The sequence below is a fragment of the Lepidochelys kempii genome, chromosome 16 (assembly GCF_965140285.1).
Source record: "Lepidochelys kempii isolate rLepKem1 chromosome 16, rLepKem1.hap1, whole genome shotgun sequence".
Taxonomy (NCBI): Eukaryota; Metazoa; Chordata; order Testudines; family Cheloniidae; genus Lepidochelys; species Lepidochelys kempii.
Window position 1 is genome coordinate 18321614 of NC_136395.1, and position 15638 is coordinate 18337251.

Genomic DNA, 15638 nt, shown 5'->3' on the forward strand with positions numbered 1-15638 from the left:
CCTGTTGAAATAGAGAGGGGTTCACTGCCTTCTCTTCAGTGACATAAATGGGTGTGAAGGAGACTTGATCACTTAAGTCTAGAGCTTTAGACACATTTGCAGCCACGCTCTGTTAAATGGGGCTTATTCATTTAAGAGGTTTATTCCATAATCTGATTTATTCATTTGGGTTTTGCTAGAATCACGTGTTCAGAATCTTTGCTGTCAGTGCTGTACTGGACTTCTCAAAAGTCGATGCTTTGGGGAGAGACCTGCTTCTAAATTAGCCTTTCATTAAATCTTATTTTATTTTATTTTTTTTTTAAAGATCTTCCGTACCTCAGTCTGCAGCCCAAGCCGTCCACCAAGTTTTGGCTACCGTTGCTACAAATCAAGCCAAGCAGGTATCTCTTGATGTTTACCTTTTACCTATTAAGCACTGTGCCAGGCAGATGCTGTACCACTCTCAGTTTCTGCTGCTGTTAAATAGGTTGTCTTGCAGTCCCGTTCTACAATCTCTATCTGGCATTCCTTTCAAACTCCTGCTTAATCTGTGACCCTGACTGGATAGTGCCAGACATATCTGTATTATGTCGCTTAACTCTACTGCTTTTGTTTTGTTTTTGAAAATAGCTTGCTGGCTGCAAGTGGCCATGGTCTTACTGTAGCATCAGGACTGGCTGGTCAGTCTGAAACTAACAGTGAGGGAGATAGTGTCAACTGGGTTAATGGACATTGCGAGTTGATGCAAAAACAGAGGCTGGTGGTGAAATCAGGGGAAAGAATAATTCTCCGCATCCAGTATTTTCCATAAAACCTTTTCAACTGGAGGATTCGATTCTACTACAGGTTAATGGTCATCCACATCCCCAAACCATTAACGTTGTCAGTCTTCATTCAGGAGAGCCTCAGAACTGCAGTAACAGAGGTTTGCTGGGCTAGATTGGAGACTCGTTGGAAGAGTTGAGTATGGGCTGTCTATTGAGTTTTGTAGAGCTATGTGTGGTCTCACAACTGTAATAGGAAGGGGTATACTGCAGATAAGGACAAGATGCATTGTTAGTGTTGGCAGGTGCTTTGGCCAGCTTCTCCTAGTTTTAGCTAGGTATAGTGCTCCTTTCCTTTTTTAACACCAAATCCACCTCAAAATTACAGAGTAACTTCAAAAAAAAGTTTTTTCAATTATACGCTCGTGCAGTGACGTAATATTTACATTAAGTGGTGTTTGTATTTTTAGGGATCTCTAACCAGCTCACTTAAGGCACAGTCTTCACCTGTATCTACATCCATACCATGTACCATCACTACTACAGCTGGTCAAATATCAGCGGGCAACAAAATCTCAGGTCAGTTGTCATTTCTATTGAGATGGAAACAAAAATGGGAGAAGGCCCGTCCTTCAGAGCATAGGGGAAAAAAATCAAGACACTGATTCAGCTCCTGTTGACTGGCCTCTTACTATTTCAGTCTAGAGAGAGAGAGTTTTAAAAGCAAAGGTACAAAAGATAAATGGAACAGCTGCTCAAAACTCAACCCATCCACATGGTTTTTGTCTAAAATTCTGCCTTGAAAAAGTTCCTTTTTTATTCTGGAACCAAGGTGACGACACGTAATATTTAGCTTGTGTGTTCCCTTTAAATGTTTGAAGTATCTGAACTGGACACTGGTGTATTTTAAAAAAAACAGTTAAAACGGAAGCCTGTTTAGGGCTTGAAAGCACGGTACGCTTAGCTGCACTCTGGGATTTTCATTGCACTGTAGCAGCATCCACACGAGATGATTTTGTGGCAAGCTGTTGAACTGTAGATTCACATCCTGGCTTGCCATGCAGTAACTTACTATGTAGGCAAGCTCTTAGATTGTGTAAAGGATTTCCACTGAAGTGCCACAATGACATCCTTGTCTAGAGGTAACAGTAAGACTGTCCCCTATTCATTTCTGAATTTGTGGGTATTAACCAGAATAACCCATGTTAGGCAGTTGATAAGTTACCTATTTTAAGGGCTACTGCAGACCTCCTTACCATGAGTTGCTGCACCAATGGTTTGAAATATGATCAAAGATACACACAAGAATGTTTCAGAGATCAGTGTTAACTTCTACTGTGATTATGTAGAGTTTGGAATTGCCCACACGTCTTTATACAATAGTCGTTTGCTGCCTTCGAAGTGAAGATACGCGTGAATGGACTTTGTTATTCCATGACTAAGACCTGGTCTACACTAGAACCTTAGGTTGACATAAGCCATGTTAAGTCGATCTAATAATGTATGTGTCTATACTACCGAGTCCCTTCCACCGTTAAATGGCCTGTAAAGTCAACTTCTATACTCCACCTCCGTGAGAGGTGTAGTGCTTGATTCAACATCCACAGGTTGACATGAGGATAGTGTAGACACTGCGTTGTGTAATTTGAATAAATTGGCCTCCAGGAGGTGTCCCACAGTGCTCTGCTGTGACCGCTCTGGAGAGCACTTTCCACTCCACTGCATGTCAGGTACACAGGAAGCAGCCACTCCCCTGTTAAAGCCCCGGGAACTTTTGATTTTTCATTTCCTATTTGATCAGCGTGGAGAGCTCGCCAGCATAGCTGATCATGGAGACACAAGGCTGCAAACGCACTCCAGCATGGAGTACACAGGAGGTGGTGGATCTTATTGCTGTGTGGGGAGAAGAGTCTGTACAGGCAGAGCTCCAATCCAGCAGAAGAAACTCTGATATCTGTGTCAAGATCATGCGGGGCATAGGGGATATCGTGCAGGGCATGGGGGAGAAGGGCTACACCAGGGACACGCAGCAGTGCCATGTGAAAATAAAGAAGCTTCGGCAGGCGTACCAGGAGACAAGAGAGGCGAACAGTCGTTCTGGTTCTGCCCCACAGACATGCCGCATTTATGAGGAGCTGCATGCGATTCTCGGCAGTGACCCCACCACGACCCCAAAACACTTTGTAGATCCCTCCCAAGAGCCCCAGGATGCAACAACGAGGAGGACATTGATGAAGAGGAGGAGGAGAATGTGAGGCAGGCAAGTGGAGGATCTGTTCTCCCAGACAGCCAAGAACTGTTTTTAACCCTAGAGCCCATCCCTGCACAGGACCAGTTAACGGCAGAGCGTGATGCTGGGGAAGGCGCCTCTGGTGAGTCCACATTTCCAGTCAAGCTGTCGGGGTTACATGCAATTATTTTTTTATGTTTAATCTGAACAAAAAAATAGGTGTAGTGGGTATTGGTGGCCACGCCAGCTATGCAGAGGGTGCTGTCCAAAAAAGACTGTTTATGTGCGTGGGGATGGCCCGGGAATCCTCCTTGGAGATCTGTAGGAAGCTTTCATGGAGGTACTCTGCAATCCTTTGCAGAAAGTTTCTGGGAAGGTCTGCCTTATTTCATCCACCATGGTAGGACACTTTCCCATGCCACTCCAGTATTAACTCTGCAGCACGCAGCATTGCCGCATAAGAACCTGTTCTGTATCCAGACGCTTGCAGCATCTGCTCCCTTGCTGCGTCTGTTACCCTCAGGAGAGTGATATCGCATAGGGTCACCTAGAGGAAACGGAGGAAGTTTTCGATGCTAGCCCTTAAACCGCAAACAATTCAACTAGTAATCCAACCCCCCTGTTTGGTGAAATATGGATCTCACAACCACACTTTCCCAAACATGCCATGGTTGTAGTTGGAAGGGATCACTGTGTGTTGCAAGCAGCACTGGAAAAAAAAAAGGGGGGGGGAGAGGTGACTTCCTGTTTCTCCCTTACCACCCCCCGACCCATAAAATAGTTTTGTTTTGTTTTTTAAGCAGAAAGTATTTGGGGGGCTCTACCCTGGTCCCTGTCCTCAAGCACCATCCAGGTTGCTAGGGGGAAAGGGGCCTTTTCTCAAGTTCCAACCTGTGATCCCAGGGATGTCTTCACAAAAGCAGCAGCACAAGACCTCTTGCCCATGCCTCATGGCCTTACTCACCCTGGCTGGAGCAGCAAACCGACGCTTGCAATAGCCAGTGGCTTGCAGTGAAGTGTATTGCAGGGTGTTGTTTTGTTCAAAAAAAAAAAAGAAAAAGAAAAAATTAACCTTGCACCAGAAACAATGCATGCACTGTCAATGCTACCCTTGTGCGTTGCATTCCTTGCAGCTGAAACCTTGTCCATTGGCCCATCCTCCACACCGGGACAGAGACTTTTCCAGATTAGAAGGCAGAAAAAAGAAGATTCGGGAGGACATGTTCAATAGGTTAGTGCGTGCCTTCGAGAGTGGCAAGACGGAGCTCAGAGCATGGAGGATTAGTGTCTGAGGACCTGGTCATGGACAGGGAGGACAGAAGAGCATGCAGGGAACAAGAGCGTGCCATATAGGAAGAGATGCTGCAGATTTTGAAGGAGCAATCAGACATGTTGAGGCGTCTGGCTGAGGTTCAGAAAAGGCAGCTGGATGCTAGAGTCCCTCTGCAGCCTATGCTGAACCTGCTGCCATCATTGCCCAGTTCTACATCCTCCTCCCCAAAATGTCCTATGCGGCGGGGTGGGGTGGGGAGAGGGAGTTTGGTATCCCTTGCACTCAACACCAGGGGAGGGTACAAGGACCGGAAGGCGCCCATTCCCACACCTTTGATTGTTGTTGCAGTGCATCCATAAGCAAGCTTTCCTTGTTTCTCGCCAGTGTTATCAGCCCTTTTGCCCCAGGTTCTTACTTTTCTTTGCTGTCTGTGTGTTTGTGTGCATAATAAAACTTAACGGATTGAGGAGAAAAGGCTCTTTATTCATTCAACACATGGTGGTTGGTGGGGGTGGAGTTTACAGGGGAGAAAATGTAATGGAGGGGACAGTTTGGTAAGGAATACCACAGATAAGTGTCACATTACTCTGGCTCGTTGCTGAAACTGGTTTTCAAAGCCTCATGGAGACGCAGAGCCCCTCGATGTGCTCTTCGTATTGCCCTGGTGTGTGGCTGCTCAAAACTGGCTGCCAAGCGATCTGCCTGAATGCTCCCCCCGCATCCCACCAGAAACTTTTCTCCCTTTGTTTCACAGATATTAGGGAGCACACAGCAGGCAGCAATAACAATGGGGATATTGCTTTCACTGAGGTCAAACCTAGTAAGCAAACAGTGCCAGCGACCTTTTAAATGTCCAAAGGCATATTCTACCACAATTCTGCACTTGCTCAGCCTATGGTTGAACTGGTCCTTACTACTGTCTAGGCTGCTGGTGTACGGCTTCATGAGCCATGGGAGTAAGGAGTAGGCTAGGTCTCCCAGGATCATGATTGGTATTTTAATATCACCAATGATTATTTTGCAATCTGGAAAGAAAGTCCCTGCTTCCAGCTTTCTGAACAGACCTGTGTTCCTAAAGATGCGTGCATCACACACCTTTCCCAACCAACCAATCCGTGTTGATGTCTGTGAAACAGCCTCTGTGATCCACCAGCACTTGCAACACTACTGAGAAGTACCCATTTCGGTTTATGTTCTCTTTGGCAAGGTGGTCTGGTGCCGAGATAGGGATATGCATTCCGTCTATCACCCCATCACATCAAAACCATCCACTATGTCCTGCACGTTGCCCAGAGTCACTACCCTTTTTATCAAAAGTCTGTTAATAGCCCTGCAAACTTGGATCACAACAGATCCCACGGTAGACTTACCCGCTCCAAATTGATGCCCCACTGATGGGTAGCAGTCTGGCATTGCAAGCTCCCACAGAGCTGTTGCCACTCGCTTCTCAACTGTCAGAGCAGCTCTCGCTTTAGTATTGCTGCTCTTCAGGGCTGGGGAATGCTCTTCACACAGTTTCTGGGAAATGACCGTACACATTCGAAAGTTCTGCAGCCACTGTTCATCATCCCATAGCTGCATAACGATGTGGTCCCACCAGTCAGTGCTTGTTTCCCAGGCCCAGAAACGGCATTCAGCCATGTCAAGGTGATGCCTAACTGTTGCCATCAACTGTAAATTGCTCCGCTCTGTGTTCCAGCAGAGCTGCTTGCATGGCATCACATTGTTCCACATGGCAGCTCCTGTGTCGGCTGTGTAAATACTGCAGGATAAGGCACAGGGTGTTTGTATTGCTCACAACAACAGTGTACAGCTGAGTGCAGTCCATGCTGCTTATGCTATGGTGTCCACACAGGCACCCAGGTTTACGAAAAAGGCTTGGTTTGTTTGCTGTTGATTTCAGGGAGGGAGGGAGGTAAGTGCATAATGGGAGGCTAATGCCATATTCCCATAACCACCCGCGCCAATGTTTTGGTCCTATGAGACATTGCAAGCCCAACCCAAAATTTCCAGTGAGCTCCGTGCACTGTGTGATAGCTTCCTATAGTACAGTGCTCCGTGCGTCAATGCAAGTCCTGCTAATGAGGATGCACTCGGACGACCCAATGAGCATAGCGTGAACACGCAGGATCGACTTGCTTAAATCGGAGGCTCAATGTCGACTTACATAAAGTCAACTTAACTTTGTTGTGTAGATATGGCCTAAGACTGAAGTGATGGATAATAGGTGGGCATTAATCTATTCTACTGTAGCTGCCTAGTTCAACCATCCCGTATGGTATATAGGCCAAAAGAGGAACCTGGCAAGCAGTTGGCACATAGCACGCTGACACCTGGAACTTGGCAGTTCTGGGTTAGTTATTAGAAAATGAGACACTGCCATTTCATTGCAAATGGCTTTAAATAGTAGTTGAATATACTTCAGCATGAATTAATCACTAATCCATTTGACTGCACCATTGGTTTTCTGTGACTTCTGAGGTTTGTGCTCAGATGTGATCAAAGGGACTGTCAAACATTTTCTCCCTCCAGGCTCTTCTGGCTTTTGCATATCAGTTTGGGGATACTCTAGAGACTGTTAATAAGCCTTGTTTTTCAGCACACAGCTAAATCATGTCTAGAAATCTATATGAAGGGACTGCTAGGAGAATTATGAAATATGGTGTAGAAAAGGGATTCATGGAGTAGGAAGAAGAAGCTATTGCAGAAAAGTCCCCACAAGGTTACTTGTCTCCTGCATTATTCAGTTCAACATTTTTTCTGTAGTAAAAAATAGATAAAAGTAAATAACTAGATAAGTGTTTGCATGCTTGCAAAGATTAGGATTAGAGTGAGCCTTCTGAGTGGAGCAAGACGTTTTTCTGAAGTCACACCAGACTAGTATCCCTGTCTGCTCTTCCGTTGTTTCCAGTGGCTTCTCAATAGCAGCTCTGGCTTCTCCATTTTCTTGGTGCCAAGGGCATTCAAAATAAGGAGACATCTTGCTCTTAAGAAATAAAGGTTGAGAGCAGTTAAACTCCAACCCTCTTCTCTCCCCCCCTCCCCCCAAGTTTTTTGTTTTTTTATTTTGGGAGGGGGTTGGATCTAGGTTCATCAAGTAGCAAGAGCCTGTAGTGTCTGAAAAGTCAGTATTTAGAAGATATCTCTTTTTGTTAGGCAGATCACCTAGTAGTCATCCTTTATCGCCATAAACAAAAATACCTCAAACTATAGTATCACTCAAGATTGTTCAGTAACACGTAGCTTGAGAATTCCAAATTAGTGCCCCTTTTCCCTCTAACAAAATGTAAAATGGAATGGGGCTGAGAAGATTAAGAATTACAGTAATGCTTGCTTGTTTCACTGTATAAAGAAAAGAGGAAATCAGTGGTGGCAGGAGGAGTTATCTTCATGCATGTGTTAGATAGCAGTGCTTGAAATGGGTATGTGTTTTTATAAAACCTCTTGCATACATTTCTGAAATCCATCACATCGTTGATATTCATGAAATATTCCCTTTAATCCATAGATGTAGGTTGCTTCTTAATCAGAGAATAGAGCCAATTAAAGTAGTCAGGAACCACATTTTACATAACAAAACAATACTTTAAAAAAGAACACGAGCCTCTTAAAATGTTAGTTGAAAATGTCAGATGTTGAATTTGATAGTACCTTCTCTGTATTTGAACACTGGTTGTTATGGTGATGGTTTCAGGAGGGAACACTGTCAAGGATCTCTTGGTAGATTTTGTTTGCTCTATAATCTTTATTTTATGAGAGAATGTGACCATTAACTTTGCTCCTAGTCAAATACAAATTATTGCTTCAGTTGTGTTAAATAATGGTTCAGATGACCTGCAGTCTTGCACTAGTAGCATTAATACTTTTATGTATAAGTGTCAAGCAAATAAAATAAAACTGAAATGCACTTTCTGAGGATATGATGTTAGAATTTTGCAAGACTTTTGTTTTCTGTTGTTTCCAGTTTGTGCAATAGGACACAATGTGTGTTTGTGAACTGCTCTTTTCCTTTTGATACTGCACGCGATCCATCCGATATGTGAGAACTCTGCTGGGCTTGGCCTAAAAAATTCTCTAGGTACAGCGTGTGACATGACCGACCTATGCTGAGCGGGACCTGAAGGTGAAAAGATGATGCACTGGTTTTGTACGTACTGTTTTCTGCAACTTTTGTTGTTCTTGTAACCCTAGGGCAAGCGACAGCAAAAACAGTTGCAGCTGTGACCTCTCCTACGGTGACTTCAGCTCCAGTGGCTGCTGCACAGTTTAACAAGATATTTTCATTCTCTTCATTGGGGTCTGTTATGAGCCTTTTTATTTCTGTATGATATATCTTCCAAGTACTAGAGTGCTGCTACAGCGAATAATATCGGAGAGCTATGTAGCAATGAAAAATAGCTACTGTAATTAATTATAAGCATTTTCTAGCAGTATGTGTGTAATTGAAGCTAATGGCTACAGTCAAGGGCTTGGCAAGTCTTACATGGTTCACAGGCTACATAAGCAAGGTTAGAAGAGCTGTGGGAATTTGGCACTATTTTATTTTGCTGTGAACATTCTCCATCAGGAGAAGTGGATGAGGAATTCTGTTCATAGGTTTTGGGTGGCTGGTTGGCAGCATGGCATTAGCCGGGTTGTGGAGAATGTATACAGTTCTAAGAACCTTTGAATCAGTTGGGTTGAAATCCAAGGGTTTGTTTGTGCTGGTAAATGTGGTAGTGTATTTAGTGATGAAAGCACCAACTTGATGGTCAGACAAACTGAATTCACACTCTGCCTCCTAATTGTGCAGCAGAGACACCACTCTCTACCTGTGTGCTTCAAACAAGTGTAAAGTAGAGTGCTCCCCTTTGGAGAGGGGCAGAACACCACATGATGGGGGATAGTCACTTCTCTGTGAAGGAGAGAAGTGACTTTCTTTTTACCTCTTTATCCAGCCAGGACAGAGAAGTAATAGTGAAGCTAGGATAAGAACATGAGAGAGTGAACCTTCAAATCTTCAGCTCCTAACTGTTGAGAAGGCCTGAAGTTTCCTCTTCCAGAGGCTAAAATTGAGAGGCAGGGGATCTGGGCTAACCTTGACTATCCTTGTAACCTAACTAACCTTTGCTGATAGGTTTCGTTCTCCAGTTAATTTTTCCAACCCTGGATTATACAGATGTTCATTACAAAAGGGAGGGTGTACACGCTAACAAGGTTCTGATACACACAAGCACTGAAATTCCCACTTATGGCTGGAAATCTGGACAGACAGTCCAGTTTGAACTCACTGGAGTTAAAAAAAGACACAACAGCATGAATGCCATATTGTGACTTGAAAAGTAATCTTCTCATGGAGATGACTACAGTCCCAATGCCATCTGGTGATTTCTGTTGCATAAGCAATAACACACAGTGAGGCATGTGTTATAATGAGATAAGAGCACATTATTATCACATTATTTATTCTAAAATGTTTCAAGGGTGAGACAAAAAAACATTTTATAAACATATATATTTAAATTTACATGGCAAAGGCAGGTTAAATAGATATTCTGTGTGTATTTACACATTCAGGTGAATTTCTTTTTTTGAAGCAGGTGTAGGCAAGTATTTTAAAACAGAGGTTTGGGAATTCTCTTTCCGAGTTCTATTGCAGACTGCCACTTCTATGATTTTGGTCTCTTAATCCCTCTTGCCTTAGTTTATTAATCTGTATGTTGGGTATAACAACGTAGACACTTCGACTTGTTGCACTCTTGAAAGGACCTAGGTGTTTAATCTTTAAAGGAGGAAGTTGAAATTTGTATATAAAAGAGAAAATCAAAAACCCTCTCAAGTTACAGCCCCCTTGTCATAGCCTAGAGTGCATCCACTGGATGTGGAGCCTCTGTGATTGTGCCTGCAGAGTGTAATGAAACAGCACAGACTTCTCCTAAAGATGCAGCAGCATCTGTCACAGAGACTCGGGGTGAAATGGCCAGAATGCTGAAATTCCTGCAGGCTTTTAGGTTCCCCAAAGGATCCCAGACCTCATTATGGTGGCTTTGTTCTGTATTCAGCTAAAACTAGATTAAAATATATTTCAAGAATTTCCCCCCTTAAAGTACGTTTGTATTATTAAATGGGTTGTGGAAATAAACTTTTTGTGTATATCCTGTTGTGGATGGTTTCCTCCTTCATGAGCGGGAGTAAAGAGCATACAATTAACCCATAGTCTATATACATAACCATTTGGCTTGAAAGCTGCAGAGAGAGGACACGGGAAGAAGTGGTCTGAAGGGTCTTGAATTGAACTGAACTTACTGTCTCACTGTCTATAACTAAGAGCTTTGTCATAGGTAGGGAAACAAATGCAAGCCATTCTCTCTGCATTTGTCAGTTGCTGTACAGAAGTATTTCCAGTCATAACAGGTTTGTGGGTAGGCAGCAGGGGTACATACACATGTACGCACAGCCTGATTTTGTACACCCCTGTGCTGGGAATCTGGGTTTCACTGGCTGGGTTAATCATGAGGAAGGCAGTATTAATACTATAAACTAAATGTCTTCTGTCCCTTTTTTCTTTTTGTCCCTAGGACTGGGTTTAATTTTGGTGCAGCCACGTGCATTGCAGCAACACCACCCAGCCTTGCCACCTCACAAGGTAAATTGTCTGAAGTGTGAAATAATGTCTTTTCTATTTCTCCTCCAGATGAATAGTTAATGCCTTCTTCATGCATACAATTCTTATGTTCTGTTGCTGCTTTTTTTTTGGTTAAAACTGCAGTAGCTGTAAAAATACTGTGTTTTGTATCCATATGCTGGATTAAGCCATGTAATATGCAGGAATTCAAGCCACCTGCATTTCAATTAAGAATAATCAAAATATTTGTTCCCAAGAACATCGAGTGAAGTATTAGCATATGAAAAGGGCAGTATCTGAAATGATTTCCTCTATTATCTTTAATCTGCAGGCTTTAAAATGGCATAGGTATAGGTGGCTGGCTGCCTAGTGCCATCAGCCTTAAGTAGAACGTGTACATGGTGAGTGATTTGGAATGGTTTATAGCCTCATGCTTCTCGGAAGCTGATGTGAAAAACAGGCAGGCTGCCTCTCCTACTTAATACTTTGGTTTATGGGTAGATTATATTTACCAATAACTACCTGGATGGAAGAGCCCCTGCTGTATCAGAGTGCAATTATTCCATCTCTTGCAAGGGGGAAGAACTGATTTCATTTAATCTTTAATTTCCAGATCAAGATTTTACAAATTCGGATAAGTAATGGTAATGAAGGGGGATTGGAAGGTTCAGCAGGCCTAATGAACTATTTGTAGTGCTCTGCATTGCACATGAGTAATTTCAGTTCCTCATGCCACTCTCCCTGTGTCAGCAAGAGTACACTAGCCTTGGTAGCTATTTATGGTGGAGATGAGAATTGAGTGAAGAAAATTGGTAAGGACCTTAAGGTTTCATGAGGAAATGAGTCATACTAATTCAGTGTCTGTTACTAGTATATATTAATCTGTATCACTTTGACATTTTAATTTATTTTAAAAAATATGGGTCAATAAGGGCATAGAAGAGAAATTACGGCTTTTCAATTTTGCTCCCTCTATGGTCCCAAAAGTACTTGGTCTTTTTATTGGCTGATCCCCATCAAGTCTCTTACACTCTGTCTAAATACCGCAAAACTAAGACATAATTTAAGCATATTGTACCATATATTTATGCCCAAAGTAGGCATTTACAGTCAAGGCATATAAATGTGATGAAATGTATAAAATATACAATCATACTGAAAATTTTCTAAACTGCACATTCTGATAACTATATATTGAATAAATGTAATTACATTTGGGAGCTTTTCTTCAGTATTTCAAAGTTTAGGATAGACTAGATAAAAGTGGCTAATGCTCTCTTTTTAGTTAAGATTTTATATAAGAAGACTTAATTCTGTAGAAAACTTAGCATCTGCCAGAAAACGGTTTTGTGACCCAACCTTGGCTGAGAGCCACTGCTTTAGACTACCAATTCTTCACTGCGTGCCAGAACTTTTTGCTAAGTAAATAAAAGGTATAAAAAGTGGTGGTAACTGCAAAATGTACTGTAGTAAAGAGAGTGGGCTTTTTAGTTAGATAATTATAACTGTTGAAAAATGAAGGCAGTAAGAGCACTTAAAATGGCTATAACCCAATCTATAATGAAGTGGGCCTCAGTTATAGCCATTTTTATCCTCGTGAAAGCAGGGCTTGAGAAAGTGGCAGGGATAGTTAATCATCTGATAGTCATGAGACTGTGAAGTCTTTGAGGTAGGAGAATTTTCTTCATACCTGTCTGTAAAGCACTCAACATGCTGGTACTATACAGAGGATAAACGAGTGTTGCAACCTGTAACCCATTTTAATTCCTTTTATGTCTCTCTCTGTAGCAGTGACAGCCCCTGCTAAAGAGTCAAGTCAGCCTGATGCATTTTCACTTGGTGGAGGTACTAAATTTGGAACAGTTCCCGAAAGCTCATTTAACTTTGGGTCCATCAAGTCAGCCAACGTTTCAGGAGTCTCCATGACGAGTGGCTCTTCTGTAGATGCCACCCAGATGAACAGCAAACCTGCTCCGACTGCCACTTCTGCTCCCTCTACAACCTCTGGCAAACTGGAAGTCCTTCCATCAAAGCCAGGAGATCATTTATTTCAGAGTAATATGGCTGGGGAAACTCTTGGGAGCTTCTCAGGATTAAGGGTTGGTCAAGCAGATGATAACACCAAGGTCAGTGTTAAAGCTCCATCCACCAGCATTGCTGGTGGACAGCCAACTAAAACATCCACAGTACCTCCTGGATTTACCTTTAACAGCCCTCTGCAGTTAGGGAAACCCGTGGAAGCCACTTCAACATTAGTCGTGGCCACCAGTACAGTATCCACATCAGTCAGCACAAATACCACAGGTATATTTGGCAATGTCCAGTTAACCAGCACAGGGTCTTCTGGGGTATTTAGTCTTGGAGGATCTTCAGGTGGCGGCAAGCCTCCTTTTTCATTTGGGCTTCCACAAGCAAACAGTATCACATCATCCACCCCTGTACCTGCAACTCTCCCCACTTCAGCATCCCTGTCATTTGGAAGTCTTTTGAGTTCAGCGCCAACTGCTGTCTCCCCAGCAGCTTCTAGTAATGGTGCAGGGGATGTCAAGCTACCACATTTGTCTGATGAAAAGCCATCTGAAGGTGAAGCACGAACAACTGTGTCTGCATCTCTAACTTCTCAGCCACAAACACCCCAACCACAGTTACAGCTGTCTGATTCTGTTAAAGACGAACCTGCTTTATCTCAGTCTATAGCAGGAGATGCAGATGTTACAGGTCTGAGCACCTCCTTGACTCCTTCCACAGATACAGTCTCTACAGCTACCTGTGTTAGTGAGTCTAAGGCAGAGTTAGTTCCTCCAGTCTCTACCTCTGCCCCACTGGACCAGAACATTTCAGTGACCACAGCTGCAGCAGATGTCGCCATCACCCCTTCTGCAGAAATTACAAGCACGTTGACTACCACCGCGGACATTGGTACATCTGTTCAAAGCCCAGCTGTAGGTACTTCTGTATTTGGGGCTGTTTCTTCAAGTTCTGCAGTGTTCTCTCAGCCTCCAAATTCCAGTTCTTCTGCTTCGGCCTTTAGTCAGCCTGCTGGTGACACGACCACCACCCCTTCCACTCCTGTTTTTGGACAGCTAACGGCAGCTACCACGGCATCTTCTCCGTTTGGTCAGCACACTGGCAGCACTGTCTCCACCACTGCAGCTACAACTCAGGTAGCTGGTTCAGGGTTCAGTGCATCTGCTTTTGGCACAGCAGCTGCAGGTGGCTTTGGCCCACCAGCATTTGGGCAAGCACCAGCCTTTGGACAGCCAGCAAGCAGTTCAAGTGGTTTTACCTTCACTCAAAGTGGGTTTGGGACAATGCCTGTTTTTGGCCAGCCATCGTCCTCCACCGCAGCTTCAAGCAGTGGGAATGTCTTCGGAGCACCATCTAGCACCAACAGTCCCAGTTCTTTTTCTTTTGGCCAGTCATCTGCCAGCACGGGTGGTGGACTATTCGGGCAAAGCAGTGCTCCAGCTTTTGGGCAGAGTGCTGGCTTTGCACAGGGTGGATCAGTGTTTGGTAACAATGCTGCCACCACCACTACATCATCTGCTGGATTCAGCTTCTGTCAAGCTTCAGGTAAGAGCGAGCGGTGATGGTGGGGTAGTCTAGTTCAAATACAGCTGTCAGGTTGAGGTAGGTGAGCAGTATTTCCTAGGGAAAATTAGGACTAATTTTGATGCCTTCTGCCGGCAGTGGACATAGCACCTCCAATGGTATGTGTGAGACCTGCAGTTGGAAACTTTCTGGAAACAAACATTCTGCTTTAATACTAATAGTTCCAGTGGGAGCTCTATTTGAATAAAGAAGTTCCAGTTTAGGTTCCCATTCCTAACTGTACCTTGACATGATTCTGAGCAGTGTGCTGTGCTGCTCATTGACCAATAATTCAAGTGTTTTGGATTCAGTGTAGTCTCAAATTACAAAGAATTAAATGGCTATTTAAGGACTTCAGAGCATTACATTAAAGTAAACAGAGATCTAAGGTAAGCCTGTAACAGTGAGGAAATTAATACAGCTAAAGGACCCTCTTAAGTGAACTGAATTGCATACATGCAGTCAGAGCATATAGATGTACTGTTATATCAGGATCTGAGGGACTAAACCAGATACCTTTAGCCACCCCAGAGCCGTGGGTTAATGAGGAACTAGTCACCTAGCTAAGTATTCTTTTCCTTTATGAAATATCTTGCAAATAAACAAGGGGGGAAATGTGGCTTCGGAGTCCCTGCCTGTGCCGATAAATTGAATGTTTACACAGGCCAGAACGTTGTTTGCCAATCTTTCTCTTGTTACCTATGTTACTAAAGCAAATTGCTTTTCTGTTCAGGCAGGGTTATAGCCTTCTGAGAGCCTTGAATGAAAGGTGCTAAGTGCAAAGTAATATTAGATAAAATGTATTTCCAATAAAACTAATTAGTCTAATTTAATTATAACAGATGGGACTATAGCAGACCTGCCTCTTGCATTAACTATTGTAATAAAGAATACTTAAGTCTGGGGGACTCCTGCTAAAGGAAGGTGCTTCTAATTATAGAGACTTCAAATCTTATTACAAAGTATGTATTTAAGTGAACTGGGAAATGGAGTCAGGAGTTCTTTTTAATCAAAACATTTCATTATCTTTAACTGGAATCTTTAGGTAACAAAGCGCAGATCCTCTCTACACAAGGGAAATCAAAATCCTACAGCATTTGTTCATAGATTGCCGCATTACAGTGACATTAACAGAAATCCAATTGGAAATTCAGTATTAGCCACAGCCCAAACACTAAAACAGATTTTATTTTC

The 15638-nt window shown here is 43.2% G+C and overlaps 1 protein-coding gene across 9 annotated transcripts in view; it reads left to right on the forward strand.

Annotated features, from left to right (window-relative positions):
- Positions 1 to 15638, forward strand: part of NUP214 (nucleoporin 214) — a 77579-nt gene that overhangs the window by 46310 nt on the left and 15631 nt on the right. For all 9 annotated transcript variants that reach the window (XM_073314484.2, XM_073314482.2, XM_073314481.2 and 6 more), the window contains 5 exons: positions 308 to 383; positions 1217 to 1325; positions 8441 to 8546; positions 10807 to 10874; positions 12642 to 14426. In XM_073314484.2, the coding sequence (XP_073170585.1) occupies positions 308 to 383; positions 1217 to 1325; positions 8441 to 8546; positions 10807 to 10874; positions 12642 to 14426 (2144 nt within the window). The remainder of the gene's footprint in view (positions 1 to 307; positions 384 to 1216; positions 1326 to 8440; positions 8547 to 10806; positions 10875 to 12641; positions 14427 to 15638) is intronic.